At 32.3% G+C, this 21313-nt stretch overlaps 1 protein-coding gene across 1 annotated transcript in view; it reads right to left on the bottom strand.

Moving 5' to 3' along the window:
• Nucleotides 1-546: 546 nt before the first annotated feature.
• The window catches only part of LOC111064462 (rabphilin-3A), a 39580-nt gene continuing 18813 nt past the window's right edge, over nt 547-21313 (bottom strand). The window contains exons 8-16 of the mRNA XM_039442098.1: nt 21080-21207; nt 19726-19885; nt 18721-18887; nt 18032-18111; nt 11229-11303; nt 10147-10263; nt 8963-9129; nt 7979-8154; nt 547-1618 (exon numbers count right to left, since the gene is read on the bottom strand). Of these exons, the coding sequence (XP_039298032.1) occupies nt 1485-1618; nt 7979-8154; nt 8963-9129; nt 10147-10263; nt 11229-11303; nt 18032-18111; nt 18721-18887; nt 19726-19885; nt 21080-21207 (1204 nt within the window). The 3' untranslated portion in view covers nt 547-1484. The remainder of the gene's footprint in view (nt 1619-7978; nt 8155-8962; nt 9130-10146; nt 10264-11228; nt 11304-18031; nt 18112-18720; nt 18888-19725; nt 19886-21079; nt 21208-21313) is intronic.

Below are 21313 nucleotides of genomic sequence, written 5' to 3'. Positions count from 1 at the left end.
CAGAGTTTACATGCAGTCTCAGTTTAATGTAATATTTTTAAATAAACTAGTGAAGACTTGTGAAAGCCATGTTCAATTATTAATCTATTGATGAATAGTGCAGTTCTCTGCCTTGTCTATCAGTGAATAAAATCAATGTGAATGAGCCAACAGAAACCTTTTTGTTGTGATTTCTGTTTCAAGGCCTCTTGACACGTTCACAGTTTTATATTACAGTTTACAGACTCTTCATTATGACTTCATTGTTCTCAAATTCACTCTGTATGAAATGTTATTTTTTCTTTTTTCACCTTGTAATAATTTCTCATCATATCATGTCTATAATATATCATGCCAACTGTATCTTATTTTCATCTTTACTTTCCCAGGCTACATTATTGTAGAAATATTATCATCGGAAATGTTGGTGGAAGTCTTTCAGCGTTATTTTTTCAATATTGAATCATATTTAAATTGAGTTTTGTATCAATACAATTTATAATATAATCTGAACTAATTATATCTGGAATCATTTATAAATAGAGCCAAGATATTCAAGATAGTTGTGATATAAATGTTTATTATCTTTAATATATATATAACAAGATTCATGATAATCTTAATTCACAAATTAACAAAATATATAGGTAATGATCAATAGAATGAATTTTATCAAGCATGCATATAATATTGACATTACTCTTACAAAAACACATTCAATACTCCAATAAAATTTATGATATTCGACAATATAATATCAATTAATATAATAAATTTGTACGAGATCACTGTATTATTAATTATTAATAGTCATCACACCAATAGCCTTCACAAAGGTACAGAGTACATAAACGAAGGCATGAAGGATCACAGAGGTATATGGATTTATATAGGGTCTTGTTATTGGAAGCTCAATAAATTATTAGTATAATTTTTTCAACATTAACAATTTTCTTAGGAACTCATATTTTCTCACTTGCTGTTAAACCATGACTTTTTATCAATGATGTTCGTATCAAATTTAATAATATAAATTTCAGTTCATGACCAGTTGATAAATTTGAACAATTTTTACCTTAAGTAGATATGATATAACAGTTATAATAAATATATTCAACATCAATATTATTTAACTCTAAATTGTATTTGGATAATACTGTAATAGTATAGTAATTTACTGCAAAATTCTAATCAAGATAAATAGTACCTATAGTAATAAAGGAATATTATGAACATTGCATTAACATAATGATAAATACAATGTGATGGATTAAAAAAATATCGAATTGCTTTAAAAGTTAAGTTCATGCTTTAGAGCACAATGAAGGTGAACCAGATAATAGTTAACGTTTCTAGTTAGTTAAGTTATTAGTTAACAGTCAACTTATCTGTAACGTAGGCTATAACAGATTAGTTTTAGAAAGAAAACAATACTCATTATTATTATTTGCGCTGATGAAAACTGCACACATCAATTGTGCGATTAAATAACAAAACCTATGTTTTTATGATGAGTTGGGAGGGGGTTGGAGTTCACATAGACTGTGAAGACCCTCATGTTTATGGTCAGGAAACTTGATCATGTCGATCCAGTGGCGCAATCTTTCGCCTTTCGATTTGCAACTCAGTTCAAGGCATCCTGAAAATGTATTCATGTAATGTATGAGTATTTTATTAACAGTGCTATAGTCTATCGAGAATAATGCCTACCGATATATCAATAAATCTGTAGAAACATCAAGACAATACTAATGAAATGCGTTACCTATATTTAGTACACTTTTCTTGAAGTTAAACTTGAATTAATAAATAAGTCACGGTAACTTACGTGCTTTTTTTCGCTGAGGGCTGAGGGTGATGCCCAGATGAGGTTTGTGCGTGGTTAATTAGATGGATTATGAAGATATGTATGTTAAGGGTCGCGATCCCTTGCGAATCACAAGGAAAGAATGTTTAAACTCATGGATGATATTTTTTAGGAGTAGGCTCTTCAAGAAGTCACCTTTACAACAGGAGTAGCAGACGATTGGATTGAAACAGGCCCTAATCTGAGAGATAGTTTATCAGCGTAACCACTGATCGACAATGCCAATCACTTCCCAAAATATTATAGAAGACAAAATGCATAGTTTAAAATAATGGTCTTTAGTGAATTCTTGACGTTCTTTGGGCAATTAGTATACTCCAGCCACTTTTGGTATCAGCATGTCTGTTCATCAAATAAGATGTGTTTTACAAAACAAAAATTCCAATTCTGTGTTTTTATACAAATTGTAAAATTGTATTCAGGGCTGGGCAATAGAGCAACACTGTACAATACATAAGATAATAAAATGTGCCATTGCGCAAAAGCATTTGGTATTGAACTTTGAAATATAACACTGGGGTATACCGCACCCTAAACATTCTTATTGTAGTCATCCCTCCTTTAAAACAAAGTATGGTATTGGGATATTTCACACTCATGTAAATTCAATTTCCATTATTGTGATTTGCCCCATTGACACTGATGTTCAGTGTGCTACTGTTCAGTCTGCTCTGGGATGTAGTGCACGGGGTAAACCCTTATTGTTATATTATCGTATGCAATTTTCCAAGTTTAATATACCATTTGCCAAGTGGTCAGTTTTTGTTTATTTTATTTATCAACAATACTGTGAGAAATGTATCCTCGAAATTGCATGAATTTATCTCTTACCGAATTTTGAAATGATGTTTCAAATATTTAAGCTTTAGTTAAAAAATCTAGTATGGTACACTCACACAACTTTCCTTGCTCATTGAACATTAAACAAGAATAATTTAGGGGAATAACAAAATGACAATTTGCGGCTACATATTTAAAACTACGTTCATACTATTTTTTCAGAGTACATTTTCCTTTGTGTGAATTGTGAAATTCTATGATTTTTTAAAAGTCGTCAAAACAGCTGTTCTACATACTAGTAGTTCTGTGAACAGTAGACCTCGCGCAGTTATAAACCGCAGCCTCCTCTTATACTGTCCATCAGAGTAAATCCTGTCTGTATGTCGTGTCGGCGGGATATCGGTGTGAAAACGGCTAATGGCTGTTGGGGTTGGTGTATCAAAAATGCTAACATCAAAAGCTAATCTGCTTCAAGACATACTGGCAACAGGACAGCCCGAGTTCAAAGCAGAGAAAGTGCGAGAGACAATACTATGTTATTTTAGTTATTAATTGCATGCTTTATTGCACGCAGTCAATAGTTCATTTAATAGTGCATAAAAATCGCATTCAATGAGGCATGCAATTTATAGTCTACACAGCAGCTGATTTTTTACCAAGTTACATTGAGATATTGAATTGCATGCGTCATGGCATGCAATTTATAATCAACTCGTCAGCTGATTTATGATGAATAATTCTATAGTCTGATTCTTACTCTAATATTGGCGTAGGAAGGAGGCTCATTCTTCCTTTTATATTATCCTTGAAATGCAAAATTTCCTAAAACCTTATATATACCGTACGTCGACGCGTAATTTAAAAAGGAACATACCTGTCAAATTTCATGAGAATCTATTACCGCGTTTCGCCGTAAATGCGCAGCATATAAACATTTAAAAATAAAGAGAAATGCCAAACCGTCGACTTGAATCTTAGACCACACTTCCCTCGATCAGTGAAATATCTCGACTATGTGTTCTTTTGAATAAACTGCTCTAACTACCTACCTACCTCATGCACAAGAAGGAGGTTACAAAGTCCATTTCTCAAGGATGGGGTGGACCCCCTGTTAATTTCCCAGGAAGAAGACTGATGCCAGTTGATAGAGTTGATAAATAACTATACAGGGTATGAATTTGAAAATAATCGGTCAAGTCATTTTAGAGAAAATCGTGATAGAAATTTGACAAAATCCATTTTTCTCAAGAATATTACGGAGCTCCTGCAATTTTACCAGAAATGAGACTCATAAAATATCATAGTATTTTCTCTCGACCTTTCTCTGCTTTGAAATCGGCCTGACCTGTTGCCAGTACATGTCTTGAAGGAGATAATTAGCTTTATTGATGTTAGCATTTTTGATACACCAGCCTTAACAGTCATTAGCCGTTTCCACACAGATATCTCGCCGACACGTCATACAGACATGATTTACTCTGATGGACAGTATAAGAGGAGGCTGTGGTTTATAACTGCATGAGGTCTACTGTTCATAGAATTACTAGTAATTATAGATGAGGTAAAACAGGCTTTTTTTTAGGGTGATGCCCACATGAGCTCTAGGCTCGTCCATGGGTAATGAGGCGGTGAGAGATGAATAGACGTACAGTTTTAGGTGGGTCCCGAACCACATGAAGTTTGATTATTATTTAATATTCATTGCCCGATTACTGATACGTCATAGATTGAAGTGTATCGAATTCGAAGGTCATATGACTCATATGGATATGATTCATAACGTAATCGAAGATTATTTACTTCACTTTACGTGGTATGTTGAGATATCATGACATGACATGTTTTAGAAACAAATTGCAATAATAATATTATTAAATTTATGAATCATCATGAATTGTGATTCTCCAAAAAAGATGGACATCTATAAAATCTTGCTAAAAGGTCTTCGCTGAAGTTCACGTCGTTTCAAGCAGCATACCTAGATACCTTGGACTACTCTTGGAAGGACACCGACAATACATCACTAATAACTCTGGCGAGAGGTAGCACCAAATAACACATTTACCAGAAAATTAATCGAATTCAGTTTGAAATAGGTTTTTAATAATGTTTACCTATCAGAAAATTTTATCACAAATTATTTCTGTCAATTAGTTGTTCAATCACTTCTAAATACCCTTGAAAAACTGGGGCTTACGGAAACTCTGGAAGAAAAAAGCTTAATGTAGTTACAGTTTAGCATGCTATCTGTTGTTTGGAAGTTCCAGATAGTTTGGTCCGTTGTTTGGTCAACGTAACTGCGCTGGCAGTTGTGTATGATACGAGGAGATTGATACTGTATCATTTCGGAAAGCAACACGCTACAAAGTTGGCTACAACAGCCTGGTATCACGTCATCGTCATAGTGGCACGTTGAAGCATTGATGCTAGGCTACTAAAATGTTTGTGCCACCTCTGCCATGCTTAAATGCTATCTTTTCTCTATAATGGTTAAAATAAGTTAGTTGAAGTTGAAAACGTAAGAGTAAGCTAGCTATTCAAAAGACGAAGACTCTCCTTTCTTTTTCTTTTTTTTCTTCTTCTTCTTCTTCTTCTTCTTCTCTTCTCCTCCTCCTCCTGCCCTTCTTTTCCTTCTCGATAATCATATTAATCACCAAATAAGTTAATGAGATTATTTGTGCCTGTGAATGTTATCCCAAGCAAAGTGATATGATCAATAAGGAATTAATACTAAATGACCGTGAGCATCTGGGCTATACTAAATTATCTTTCGCTTCAATAAAAACATGAGAAATCGATGCAAATCTCCTACAAAATAGTTATTATACAAATTTTTATCACTTATCATAGTTTTAATACATTATGGGGAGTGGATAATAATTGATAATAGAAGATCGAGAATCTTCGCTTTGAAAATTCTGTAGAGGAAGTTGTAATGGATTCCGTTCTATTCAGAAGGGAAATAGTACTCGACAGCTTTACACGATTTTTTTTATATAGAATGAGTATTATAGAAGAAGCTAGTTTAAAAAACAGGTCTAGTCTATGTGAGGAGAAGGTAGTGTTCTATTATCGTGTTAGTAGAGTTCACATTGAAAAATGTTGAGGAAGACAGCAGAGAAGGTTGTTCTAGAAGAGATTTAGATAGCATCCCAATAATGAGGGAAAAGAATGACATTTGAAAAAATCTGGTGTGGTACACTCACACAACTTTCTTGCTCATTGAACTGTAATCCTTATTCTTAAAAACGAGAATAATTTAGGGGAATAACATAATGACGATTGGCGGCAACATATTTGGAACTACGATAAGACTACTCTATATGATAATATATGATTGTTTTCAGAGTACTTTTTCCTTTGAACTGATTTTTTTAATGTCGTCAAAACAGCCGTTCGACAGATGAAATACCTGGACTATGTGTTCTTTTTATAAACTGCTCTACCTACTTACCTCATGCACGAGAAGGAGGTTACAAAGTCCATTTCTCAAGGATGGGGTAGACCCCCCATTAGTTTCCCAGGAAAAAGACTCATGCCAGTTGATAGAGCTGATTAATAACTTCACAGGGTATGAATTTGAAAAAAATCGGTCAAGTCATTTTTGAGAAAATCGTGAAAAACATGTTTTTTTAGTCATTATCTGCCATTTTTCTCAAGAATATTACATAGCTCCTGCAATTTTCCCAGAAATTAGGCTCATGTCAGTTGATAGGGCTTATAAATAGCTATCCATGGTATGAATTTGAAGAAAATCGTTAAAGCCGTTTTCAAGAAAAATGTGAAAAATATGGTTTTTTAGTAATTATCCGCCATTTTTTCCGCCATCTTGAGTTGAATTTTATTGAATTTCTTATTGTCGGATCCTCATGGTATAAGGACCTTAAGTTTAAAATTTCAAGTCAATCGGTTAATTAGAAATGGAGTTATCGTGTTCACAGACATACACACATACATACACACATACACACACACAGAACCAACACCCAAAAATCATGTTTTTGGACTCAGGGGACCTTGAAACTTATAGAAAACTTGAAATTGGGGTACCTTAATTTTTTTTTGGATAGCAATACTATTTCCTTACCTACGGTAATAGGGCAAGGAAAGTAAAAATAGCTCCATAGTACCCTTTTTTAAAAATACTTTTTTATATAAAATACAATAACAACTAGTTTCAGAATGTTGTATTCATTATCAAGTTTTTCTTTTTGTATTTTAAGAAAGACGTGAACATGGATTTGTGGCGAATCATCTGTTTGCCACCTGTGATGTTTTCAACTGACATACCCTAGTTTGTTTATCACTTGTAACATTTTTATTTCAATATTTTATCCAGAGTTTTTTTTGTTTACTGATGCTTCCAACCACTCAGTTGGAGAATGCTTACAACTGGTTGAAGGCGTATGGCAGCCTCTTGCTTTCTTTTCAAAAAAATTATCTTTGAAAGAAAGTTGCTGGCCAGTATATTATGGCAACCTATTGCTTTCTTTTCAAAAAAATTATCTTTGAAAGAAAGTTGCTGGCCAGTATACTATCGCTATAAGAGGTCCATGTTATAATGACAGTATTTGATAAACTTTGATGTTGCTATCCTTGTCTATCATTCGACAAAGCAGTTAGTACTATCCTTTTCTAGCTCCGCAAAGATGCCAAAACTGTTTTTGACAATGTATAAATATAATTATATATTTATAATTAGGGGGGGGGGGAGGGTAATGTGGCGAATCATCTGATTGCCACCTGTGATGTTTTCAACTGACATAGTTTGTTTATCACTTGAAACATTTTTATTTCAATATTTTATCCAGAGTTCAATTTTGTCATTCCAACATTAAAAATATTTCATCATTCATCTAGTTTCATTCAATCAATTTCAACATAGGAAATCAGCAAATTAAATTCCTATAGATTCAACATTCTGGAACTAGTTGTTATTGAATTTTATTTAAAAAAATTAAGAAAAGGGTACTATGGAATATTATTTTTTAACTAAAAAATCAAGTACCTAGCCCTGATGAATTACGTTATTAGATAATTTAGGCTTCAATAAATATTTCAACTAGGTGCTCATATCTCAAATTATAGCCTATTTTGATAGTATCGAAATCGTATCGCAAAAAGTTTTTTTAATCCTATTGCATAGCCTTTATCCGCCAGTACCGTATAAGAGATGAGTAGGCCTACTATAATAGTTCAATAATAATATTTCTGCACGGTGCCGTTAACCGTAATTGTGTATGGAACAGCTGAAAAATGGTAGGTAGTTTTTTGCGCTGTACGGGGTCAAGATATTATTACCTAAAAAACAGTAAAATTCTAAAGATAACATAGGCCTATGGATCAACTTACCAAGATAGTCATTACTTTTACCATAATCTTTATCCCACACTGTTAGAACTAACGTCTGCATAGCCAGATCAGTCATTTTTGTTTCAAAAGCAAACTCTTCATTGAATGTGGGATTCAAGTTCTTCCATTTCACAGATGTCTTAAATTTCTGGTTTAACGCATCTGGTTTTAAACACCTGAAAATGAATATTGATTAATTTGTTTTAAGTTCACTAGTTTATAATGACGTTGATGATGATGATGATAAAATTTAATATTTTATAACTTATTTTTCAGTTACTAAAGAATATGCTCACCATAACAATAATAAGACAACTGATCTCTGTTCATAATTATTAAATTATTTATAATAATTTATAGTCATGCAGTCATAACTAAAATGAATTTTAGACAACTTTTCTCGAAACCACACGAAATGTTACACAGTTAAAGAATAATTAACTCGTATATACCGATTGAGTAGGGCTACTAACTTCGTGCGACAAAAAAAAATCCTTTTCAGAAATATTCACTATACACTAACAGGACTAAAAAATCACTGTAGTGCCCGAGATGTAGCGACGACGTGGACTACGGAATATGGGCTGATGCTTTCGGGTGGAGATTATTCTAGAGTAGGGAAATTCAGGTGGAACGAAAATTGAATCAAAATTTTAATCCACAACTCAAACAATTGAGTGTCCTGCCAAGCCCGAAGGTTTGTCGGCGGGTGCCCGCCGTCAATTAAAGCTCCAAAAATGCATGTATACGAGTAAATCAGAGTGATAACCTGCTCATATATTAATGAACAAGAGGTGTATAATATCATGTTTTTCGAAAATGCAAATTAGACTGCACAGTGTAGTTCCATCATGAACGTATTATTTGTTTCTTATTGTGTGGCGTAAAATGTTTGTGTATTGTCACAGTGAGTGATGTCATAATAATTAATGTCATAGTGATTCTGCTGAATAGTCTATGCAAAGTTCAAAACTTAGAACTTACAACTTGACGAACGGATCAGAAAACCCATTGTTGTCCATTGGTGCCAGATTGGCACATTTAATGACACCAACAATGAGTGATTTTCGCCGTGTGGAATAGCACAACGTGATCAGTATACGACCGTGAGACCAACTCTCTTCACCCCAAACGGCCTCTTCGCTCTCAACCTGCAAAAATTATTGTAAATTATCACATGAGAAGTAGGCTATGTAATACAGAAGGGTTATGTTTATTGGAAAAATTCAAAAGCATCCTTCTCATTGAAGCCTCTTAGATATATTGTAGCCTATTAGTAACACTGTCCAATTTAATTGAATAAAGATACAATTTTGTTTTCTGAGTTTCTGCCCTTAATTAAGTCGACATTTTAGTTTTCCAAGCTCCAATGAACAAGGAAGAAATTATTATTTATTGAAAGCTTTGTAATTAGACTCGCGCTTATCGTATCTCGTCCTTGAATAGAAATTCAAATGGCCCTACTCCGAAATCACATCTAATAAATGAAACGGTGAGAGAGAGGTCTGTCCTATCTTATCTCAACAGATTGTCTTATCTATATCTAGGAGACTAAAGAAATTATATAATGATAAACCGATATAATTTAGTTTTCTCAGCTCTTGACATTCTCAAATTAATTCTAATTTTATTGAATGACAGCATATTTATAATCATACAATGGGGATCATTAATAGATCATTGAATACAGTAGGCCTTAATACTATTTGAACATGGGGAAATAGTTTTCTATTCACGGCCAAATCGCAAAAGTGTACATTTACCCTTTTGAAACACATTTTATAATACAACAATCATATAATATAGATAAGATATCGCTACATTATCTGCGTGCTACAGGTAAAGGAATCTAGTTGAAATTTTCAGATAGAAAAAAGGGTGTCCTGTGCTGCTCTTGATTCTTTATCTTTCTCAACGACACAGTATTGCTTTTCAATATTGTAATAACATTTATAGACTAAATTTATGTGTAAAATATGAAATTTTTCTCAATGTCGGTGAGACAGTACGAGATTCATTCACTTTCAATAAGTAAATACTTCAGTGATATTTTTCACAAATAAATAAAGTTCATTATTATAATAGTGACTGGCTACAGTTCGTGTTACGTTCAATACACTTTGACAGTTTCTAAATATTGATTATTGTGAGCTGAAATTACCTAAAACGATGATATGTAGAGCACAGCGCTTCAAATCCGATTCGGTTACTCCATAAAATGTTAATGTCTCATTAAATTCCGGGTTCTTTGTCTTGTGAACTGTTCTAGTTCTGAGTCGATGTGACTGGAAAAATTAAAGTGATCATAGAAATATTAGGCTATCATATCATTGAAGCATTGAACATAGGAGGTAAGAAGTTTTTAGGAGTTTTAGAACATGGGTAGGGAAGTTTACTATGCTGATGAATGTAAAAGTAACGGGAGTAACACTGGAGTTTATGCTTTCAACCAGGAGATCATTTAAATATTGAAACAGTCATGTTCCATAAAGTTTGATAACTTATCAATTTTAATAATTTTTTGTGATGTGTTGTCGTAACCTAAATCACCATAAAAGTTTTACAAGTATCCATCAGGCTATTCAGTTCAAATAGGTATTCATTAATGCATGCGGATTGTTGAATATAGAATTTAAAAAATGGACAAAAAGCAGTTCTAGAGGTGAAAAAAACGTTATTGTTCGTAGACTGCATATCAATGAAATGTAATTAATAACTCAGTGCAACTTGAACCATTTCTCTTGACTTCTCAATGCTTTCAATAGAACAGCTGACACATGATATTAGAGAACAAGTACTCCAGCCCGTTGTGCGCACTAGAAAAACCAAGATTCACTCAGGGGACATTTTACAGGTGATTTTGGGATTGTGGAATATTTTTCATGAAATAGATATTACAGGAATATTGTACTTTCTATATTAAAAGTCTTGTATTACAGAGCATTTATGAAGCGGGCCCAAAATTTCGAAAACGTTTAAGAAACTATTAGATAGACTATTGATTTCAAATAACAAACGTTTTTTTATACATTTAAATGTTTTTTAGTAGAACAAGTCTCAAAATTTTCTTAATTCAGTCAGTTCCATTGATTTTAATGTTTGGATCTTACGACATGATTGTAATGTATTATAGATTAAAGGAGACTAAGAAGTATTTTTGAAAATTTCCAGACTTGTATTGGATTTAGTAGATAAGTACTGCCGAGAATACTTTCGAGTTTTTCCTACTACTAAGAAGGTTTTGCCTTACCTTGACACCGACAGGAAGAATATTCAGTTTGCAGAAAGGATCTGCTAATCCATTTATATCCATTGCCTTGAGATTCTAGAAGTCAAAAATTATTACGGTGTTCAGTCAAAGTAGAATGAATTTTCAAAACAACTCATTGGCCATTTTATAAAGAAATATAAATTCAATTTTTTTCCTCTACCCAAAAATAACAATATAAACAAAAATAATTCTAGGGATAAGATAAAATTTAAATACAAAATTTCAAATTATTTTGATGGCATTACTAGCATAATTTATACAATAATATATAATATACAGTATATAATATACAGTATATAATATACAGTATATAATATACATAATTTATACAATAATATATAATATACAGTATATAATATACAGTATTCAGTAGTATTACACACATAACATTTTTACGCAATTAATAAAATATTTAGCTCTCACATTTTGATCCAACATTTTAATCTCAGATGGCTTAATACGGAGATTTCTAATTTATTTTCCTCATCATAGGCCTCAGATAAGCATGTAAACAAATGACGGATTTCATCTTCATATATACAGTATTATTTTCTCTAAACAAAATGAAAAAAATTAAGAGGATTTAATTTACTTTATTTTTTTTTTTTGCTGAAGGTGATGCCTACATGAGCTCTAGATTTAGGTAAATTGAAATTTTTGTGTATATTATTTCATCATACAATAAAACGTTATTTTGGATTTCACCCAGTCATCGACTAGAATAATGAAATTTTTATTTATTTTATTGAAGATTAATTTGTTATTGTTATTTACTTGGTGGTCGAGTATTCTTGTAACTGAGTGCACGGGGTTGTGGCGAATGTTTGGCTTTATTCATAGATAGGATCAAGTTTTTTAATATATTGAAGTTGGTAGGACTGGTTCCTACAGTGTAGTGTTTTGCAGATGTGCTCTGTCGTATTTAATCAATTAACATGAGTTTTTGATAAGTTTTGATACATTTTTTGTGACAGTGAGCCTCAACTAAGTACTGGTTAATGATTCAACCTTGATAAGTAGTGAGTATACGCTTGATTGTATGAGATAGACCTATTTATGTGCTTCAATTATGAGTTTTGTTCAATGAACTGAGTCTACAATTCCTGTCCAACTAGAGAGATAAGCCAAGAATGCAACTTACTTTAATATAAAAGAAATTACCGATTTGAAGGAATTTCCCTTGGAATTCCCCTTTCACTGTATGAAAATTTACTCTTGTTGAAATCAGTGTTATCTCTACTGACAAATGATAACAAGGTTTCTTATAGATGCAACAAGTGGGATAGATGCAACAAGTTTGACAGTGGGCCTACTACTTATAGTCATTCATTGAATAGCCCTACCAATAGATATAGATATAATCATTATCTCTGTACAAGCCAAAAGCAGTAAGCTCAAAGAATCGCCGTATTTATTTCCTCTCATTTCATTCAACCTCTTTTTAATTCCTTTGATCTCAGGAGCTACCTCATCTGAACCAAGGCGTTGAAAGCTCTCTTGGCGCCTCCTTCATTTCCTATTTTATCCTTCCTGTTTCATCATTTGAGATCGGGATTCACACTATAAGGTAGAATGACTAGAACCCGGAATGAATGTGACAAGGCGAGTTGTAACATACATCAAAACTTAAATAATATGAAGGATGACCTTATTAACCAAGAAGTAGTGGAATTGGCAGTAGCTGTTCACGGGACTTTATCTATGATATGTGATAAATACTCTAGCGAAGCAATAATTGACTTAGTGCCCGATATTACGTCACTTTTCAACAAATACGATGCGGCGGTGAAGGTGAATATTGACTTACAAAATTATCTTAAGGATATGGCTGAGGAAAATCAGTTGCTGGTGAAGTTCTTGGAACTAGAGAAAAACAAAAGAAAGCAACATTTTGAAGAGTCTCTCCAATGCGAAGAATTGGCTGATGAAGAAATAAAATCCCTTAAATCAGAAATAAAGACGTTGAAAACAAGTCAGCTTACATTGAGACAGGAGTTAGCTTCAAAGAATGAGATAATTTGTCTTGTAAGTTCGGACTGTGAAAATCTTCGTCTCCCAAGCTGGTCGGCAATCAATAAGGAAATCCAAAGAGCAAACAACGAGAACTCTATTATTTGTAAAAAATTTAATAATGTATCATTTGTTAATATTAACAATATAGGAGGAAGATTCCATACATCAAATGGACTTCACTTGAACTCTTTAGGTAAAAGGTTTGTATGTGATAGAATTCTGCAATTTGTGCATAAGCTAGACAGCGATAAGGAACTGATACCTGACCCAATCCCCTTGAAGAACAATGATACCGATTGTTTTTTAGGACAAAATCTGATGAATTTAGACTGAGTAGACTTGATAGTGATTGTATAAATTCAGATAGTAACGGATATCCTACTAGCACAAAAACTAACAGACGTAAATTGACAGATGATAATTGTAATAGTTTACTTATAATTGATCAGTCATCTAATTTAGTAGTTGCTCATTGGAACGTTCAAGGCTTGATAAATAAATTGGATGAACTCACAAATTTCAACTGCAAATTTGACGAAGACATATTATGTGTCTCTGAGCATTAGTTGGATTCAAATGAGCTGGCTGATATTGAAATTAGTGGCTATACATGCATCAGCGCATATTGCAGGCCTACAGGGCAAAGAGGTGGATCTCTGATCTGTGTAAAGTCATCCTTAATTGCAGTTGAAGTTCCATTTTTGGTTGAATTATCCGTCGATAGGGTTTGTGAGATTTCGGCTGTTTTGATTAAGCAATATAATGTTATTTGCATTGAAATATATCGTGTACCTTTGGCGAGTAATTTCGAGGCTTTCACAGAGACGCTTTTCGGCATGCTTGATGTTTTAAATAGCAATAATAGTTCCAATGCTAGCATTATCCTCTGTGGGGATTTTAATGTAAATTTGATGATGGATTCTAACAACAGTATGGTCTTTAAAAATTTGCTGTCAAGTTTCAATCTCAATTTAACAATCAATGAAGTTACTAGACCAGGTGAATCTACTCATTGTGAGGGGACGTGTATTGACAATATTGCCACATCAATTCATTTTGAAAGGATTATCTCAGCAAAGGTTGAGCCGATGATTGTCTCGGATCATTTTGCTTTAGTGCTTAGCTGCCAACTTGATGTGACTGATCATACAGCTTCAGAATCTTTAAGAGGTAATAATAAGTCCAAAAGAATTATCAGACCACTTAATTACTCTAATATTGTTAGATTTGAATCAATAATTGCAAGAACTAATTGCTTAGATGTATATGCATTCAATAGTATTGAGGATAAATTTGCTCATTTTTAAAATAAATTTCTTTGTATTGCTGATGCAGCTCTTCCCATCAGATGTGTAGAAAGTGGCAGATGTCCTTCAGTAAAACTATTGTGGTACACTGAAGAGATTGAAAATATAAAGGAACAATGCTTACTTATGTACGACCTCTATAAGATTTCCGGTTCTGCCACTCATAAAAGCATGTATAATCAATTAAAAAGATCTTTTAAAAAGATGGTAAAAAAGTCTAAACTCGATTACAATAACAATCGTATCTTGCGTGCCAAAAATAAACCAAGGGAATTGTGGTCAATAGTCAGAGAAAATTTAAATAGGAATGAAGTGGCTAAAGGTGATAAAATATCTAGTCATACATCAGATGGATTCAATGATTTTTTTATTGACAGTGTAGATCAAAAATTGCGTTCAATAGCAGATCCTGTCCATGACGTTTTTCATTATCTTGACAATTACAAAAATTCATTGCCAAACTCTTCAAATTCAAAACCCTCTTTCTCTTTTAATCTTACGAGTGTTGAGCAGGTTCATAGTGTAATACTTTCCTTAAAGAATAGTGCTTGCCTTGATGTGTATTGCTTGAATTCTCATTTGTTGAAACTGGCTTCTCCTCATATTTGTGAGGTACTAAGCTCTCTGTTCAATGATTGTATTCTTGATGGCGTTTTTCCTAATAGCTTAAAATTTGTCAAAGTAATTCCTCTTTTCAAGAAAGGTTCTGCTAGTAAGTATAATAATTTTAGACCAATTTCTATCATTCCAGTTATTTCTAAAATCTTTGAGGTTATTTTGTATTGTCAGATTGTTGAGTTCTTTGAAAATAACTCACTGTTCTCCGATAGTAAATTTGGGTTCAGACCTAATAGAAGCACAAATACAGCTATATCTGAATTCATGGAAAACGGTATCTATTCCATTGATGAGAGGTGTAATCTGCTAGGCAGCTTTTATGACATGAGCCGAGCTTTTGATACAATATCTCATCCCATCCTATTACAAAAGCTCAAATTTTATGGTTTCGATGATATGTCAACCAATTTAATTGCCTCTTACTTGAGTGATAGATATCAAACTGTTTTTTACGATGGCTGTTTTTCTAATTATTTAAACGTATCATCAGGTTCCACACTTGGCTCTATCCTCTTCATTATATACGTTAATGATCTTCCTGCAGCAATCAGTTGTAAAAATGTAAAACCTTTTATGTTTGCTGATGATTTAGCTGTTCAAATAAAAAATAATAGTCTTCCTGGTAGCTTGCAAACGGTTAATGAGATAATTGAAGATTGGACAGCCTCTAACTCATTGTGTCTTAATAAGGACAAAACTCAACTTTTGGAATTTGGATTTAGATTACAACCTGATAATGGAAAGTTTCTTGGTATAACAGTTCAAAGCAATTTAAAATGGGACCTACACATCAAAATATTATGTGGCAAACTATCGAAGGGAATTTTTATATTGAATAGATTGAAGTTCATTGTTGATGAGAGTGTTTTAATTTCAGTGTATTTTGCTTATCTTCATTCTCATTTGTATTATGGTGTTGTTGCCTGGGGTAATGATACGACGAATGTAAAGAAACTATTTGTGTTACAGAAACGAGCAGTAAGGGTTATTGCTAATGTGAATAGTCGTTTTCATTGTGTGGATTTATTTAGAAAATTCAACATTTTGACAGTACCAGCTATTTACATTCTGGAATGTCTTATGTATGTGAAAATTAATTTAGCAAGTATTTCTGTAAATAGCAACGTTCACAACCATTACACAAGAAATTCTGAATCTCTTAGAGTGAACCAGTGCAATTATGCAAATACATTGAACTGCTTTAAGGAGTTTGGTATAAGAGCTTATAATAAGCTTCCTGCACATTTGAAGGAGCTAGAAGTGGGTAAATTTAAGAGAACCATGAAAAATATTTTAATAGAAAAATGCCCGTATAGAAAAGAGGAGTTTATTTGAGGGTATTTTTGTTTGCTGTTTGTATGCTTGTGTTTGAATTTTTATTTCTATGAATGTAAATACTTTTTATTTACCATGTTAAATTTATTATGACGATGCTATGCATTTGTATATAAATGTTTTTCACAATAAAGAAATCTTGAATCTTGAATCTTGTTACCTGATCGTTAGGACATTCATTTCTTGAAAAATGACTTTTCTGGGATAGATCCAAAATTTCTGTAGAGTGACAAATTTTTTAAAATGGAAATCATATGCACCACCCCACACCTCCGAACAGTATACCGTAGGTTGATACTTTCAATACTGTGTGATTTCAGTTTTAGTTTTGAGTTAGGTTGTCCATCTGCGTTGGGAGAAAAATTGATAATTTGTTTGTTTTTATAATTTAAAGTTAAAATACGGCTCTTTAACCAATTATGATTTAAATTTAGTCCAGTGTTGGCTGATTCAAAAACGACATCCCAATTTATCTATCATGAAACAGCAAGGCTGTATCGTTAGCAAATGAAACAATATTACAGTTTGGGATATTTAGGTTGTGCAAATCGTTAACATAGATGAGAAAATATAGGGGATAATAATTGGATCACATAATCGTGCAGAGACAAGGAATATTCATTTATAGAGCTGATCGCATCAAGATCAAGCAGTGCTCGTAAATTTGATTATGTCATCATGATAATGTCAATGGTATTCTGGACTAATGAGAGGAAGAAAAGAAACGCAGTAGCTGTTCTTTCAGATACATAGTGTTTACTCAGAATTTTAAAAGGCTAATGAGGCAACTGATGCTTCCTTACTACAATTAGCTCAAATTGTTTGATCAAGAATTGAGTCTGAGAGTGATAAATCTAAACATTTGTTCAGTTATTTTATCGCTTTGAAAGTGGGTATAGAAGTAATAAATGTGATGAGCAGTTTAAATAGAATGTGATAAAAATAATATCACTGTTTAGAACGCACAAAAAATGCAGACAAAATTATCCTATATTTATGAATAAGAACTTGAAAACAAGCTGAGAAATTGATTGTCAACCATAATATTATTATAAAATGTATACTTACGATAAATTAAGTATTTCAGCTCAAAATACATGGGAAATTATAGCTGATTGGCCCGGTTGCACAAAAGTCTTAAATTTTAATGTGATTGTATGACGGTTAAATCCAAAAGAGCCAATCAGAGAAGCGAAAAACGTCTTCAATCATCACTTAATTAAATTCACACAGTTAAATTCTACAGACTTTAGTGCAACCGGACCATAATAATATTTTAAGTATTACAGTCATATATAGATGTATTATACATATAGATGTATGTGTGTTTGGTATTGAATTTGAATTCGAATTCGAATTTGTTGTGTGTTGAATTAGAATTAGAATAAAATGACGTTGTCTGTAACTATGATCAGTTGAAGGGCAATAAAATTATATTTATTTATTTAGTCTTCAAAGTTTCAGATAAAAATGGAATCCACTGAATAAAAACATTGATACAGAAAATACCTTTGCTCTATGAAGATAAACATGGATGGAACTGGCCAGAGAATCGTAGACCAATGAGAGTTCTACAGAGCCCAGGTTACCTGAAATCAATACTGTATAATGTATAATACCGTATTTATGATGTAGGTATTTTAAATATAATTTTGTTTAATATATCAATTAAATGTTAATGAATTCATTTGAAAACTTCAATTCTATAAAATTTTATTTTTCATTCATTCATGTAATTTTTCTAAAAGGGTTTATAAGATAATTCAATCGATGAAGAATTAAAATTTTAACTGGATCAGATTAACCGGTGACTTCTGCAGTTTCTGTTCGGTTAAAAGGGATTTTTTGAATAATATGGTCGAATAATTTATATGATTTGAAGTAAAGTTGATCATTGAGGATTTTGTGTTTATTATATGCCTGTTTATAGATTATAAATTGTTCAAATATGTTGAGCTAACATAAAACCAAAAGGACATCAGTTAAAGGATAGTTTTATCACAATATTATCATAGTCTACAAAGTCGTCAATCTAGTGTTCAATTGATGTTTACGGTATATAAATCAATTATAATCTTATCATTCATCAGTATGGTAACCGGTATTTTGGAAAAATTTCAAATTTCATTTTTTTTCAATTAGGGAATACATTATGATTAGGAAATATACTTGGAAAAATTTTGAAAAAGTCCAATTACCTTGCAAATTTCTTATTGAATCAGAAGCAATTTCGAAGATTTCTTCAGTTGGTCTGCTGGTGCGGGGACCGCTCACAGAGCTCATGCTTTCAGCAGACAGGGAGCAAAGATCTGAGTTTGAATACCTTTCATTTGATGTTAATAATGAACATTGAGATTGTTGCCAGCTGTAACAATAAACGAGACCATACATCATAACCTGAGTTTATCACGCTTTTATTGTATATTATTTCAATCTATTATTTATTACTATTCTTTATTTTGTTCAGTGATTTTCCTGTTGAAAGTTGCGTTATCTGCATTCGAATGCAGAATGTAGATTTGAAATTAATAAAATAATTAAATTTCGTAAGCGAAACGATTAGGTACTTGATGTTTATTAGAGAGTGAACTGAAATGAAAACCTCCTCAACAAATCGCGAAGAATCAAATTCCATCTATCTTGTTCCAGAATTTCCGATAGTACATTTCAGTATTATCAATTTTATTTATTGGCCTTAATGAATTACAGTCCAATCATTCATCAGTACGCTGCTTGCCGGTATAGTTTAGAAAAAAGTGAAACCTGAATTTTGAAAATTGGAGGATATATTATTATTTAATATGAGAAAATATATGGCACCGTATTTGGGAAAGATTTTTTACCGTATCTAACATTCAGCAACACTGCAACATCCACACTGCATCAGCATAATGTGATAATTATGTGGCTTCGCAACAAGTTTACAGTAGCTATATAAGAGGTCGGTTTGTGTTTTCAAATTAAACTTTTCTGTCGTAGTGATGAGGATATTATCATCCAGAAGTCATCACAAAATATAGAGAGAAAGAAATCTTAAAAAGATGTGGTTACACTAAAACCCTTTCATAGAGAAACCAATAACTTACTACTAGATAGATAGATAGATTAACATTTGTTTTAGTTTTGATTAAATTAATTAATTTCCCATATTCAGTGAGAAATACGGTAGTAAATCTGAATATAGGTCAACAAGACAAACTTACTTGCAAATAAAGTTGGGATATTGCGACGATATCGAATCAAAATGGTCTCCATAATAGTTAAGATTCTTCCCTTGGCAATCAGAGCTTTGTCTACGTAGGCTGTGGGCAGAGCCCATCATTTCTGGCCCATCACTTGGATCAAACTTGAATGAAATTAAACCTGTAAAATTATTACAAAATCCAATAAATGAGTTTTCACCCTGTTACAACCTCGTTCAATATTATAGAGATACACTTTACTGGTTTTGCCAGTCAGATATTTATAAGTTAGTGAAATAATAAAAACTTTCAGTGTGAATTGGGTGATTATCCAAACGAAATTATGTAGCCTACGATATGGAATCAAAATGGTTTCCATATGATAGTTCAGTTTTTCCCTTGGCAATCAAAGCCCGTATCTTATCATGACAGAACTGCAGTCTTTGATACGCTATAATCAAAACAGGAATATGATGATGGAAATATTAAATCAAAAAATTAATCGACTTAATTTGAAATACCATACTTATGATGCATTAATCAGGCTAAGGTGGGTACTCCATTTTCTAATAAAATTTATACAGTACAATGTTTAATCAAATCACTAACTATTATGGGTATAGTAGAAGAGCAAGAAGTGAGAAAACGTACCTATCTACTATATATCACGCAAAAAAAAACATGAAGTTTCTAACGGTTCTGGTTTATGATAGTTTACGTTCATTGTATATGTTTATCACAGTTACTTTGATAAAGGCAAAATTTTAATATACATCAGTAGTTCCATTATTATGAATTTTTAATACGGTACCACAGATATAAAAATATATGTAATAACTGGATTCACTGCAAAGCTCCAAAGAGCAAAAATTAATCATTGAATGATTCACTACTTAATGTACAGTAGTGAAATATGTCAATACAGGCTGTGTTTTCAATTACTATGGGAAAGTTCCACAATTTCAAGAAGAAATCATTAAATCATAAAAAATGTTCCAAATCATCCTTTGCAATAAATTTGATGTGTATATTATGAGTGCAAGTTATGATTTTCCATTATTATAATTACACATACTATGTAAATAAGAAGGCAAATGTTTGTTAATTAACATTAAAGACCTCGTCACCAAAATGGAAATTACAGAATACTTGGAATGCTTTTGTTAATGATGTATTTGTTTCTATCATAAATTTCAACTATTCATTGTGCTTCAAATACTTTCCAAATAGCTTCAATTGACTTGATGCTTATAAATTTACTACATTTTCTATTTTTAGAATATGACATCGAGTATTATCAAAGAAAGAAACAAAAAACTTGTGTATGGCAGAGTATAAAACGTGTATTAAAATGTTATATAATATCCTTACTTACCATGTTTTTCTTCATCGCTATCAATTGAAGCAGGAGACTTCATACCAATAGAGCAGCGGTGTATTAGTTTCATAGCAGCACTTTCATATTCTGTTGAATCTGAATAAAGATGACTCGATCTTTCTTTACTGCGAAATCCATAATCATTTCATTTGGTGTTATTGTTGAATAAAATTAAGTACCGTATATGAGAGATGGATAGAGAAAAAATAGTGAGGCAATACTCAGATAAAA

Source organism: Nilaparvata lugens, chromosome X, assembly GCF_014356525.2.
Source record: "Nilaparvata lugens isolate BPH chromosome X, ASM1435652v1, whole genome shotgun sequence".
NCBI classification, from domain to species: domain Eukaryota; kingdom Metazoa; phylum Arthropoda; class Insecta; order Hemiptera; family Delphacidae; genus Nilaparvata; species Nilaparvata lugens.
This window is presented reverse-complemented; position numbering and strand designations above follow the sequence as displayed.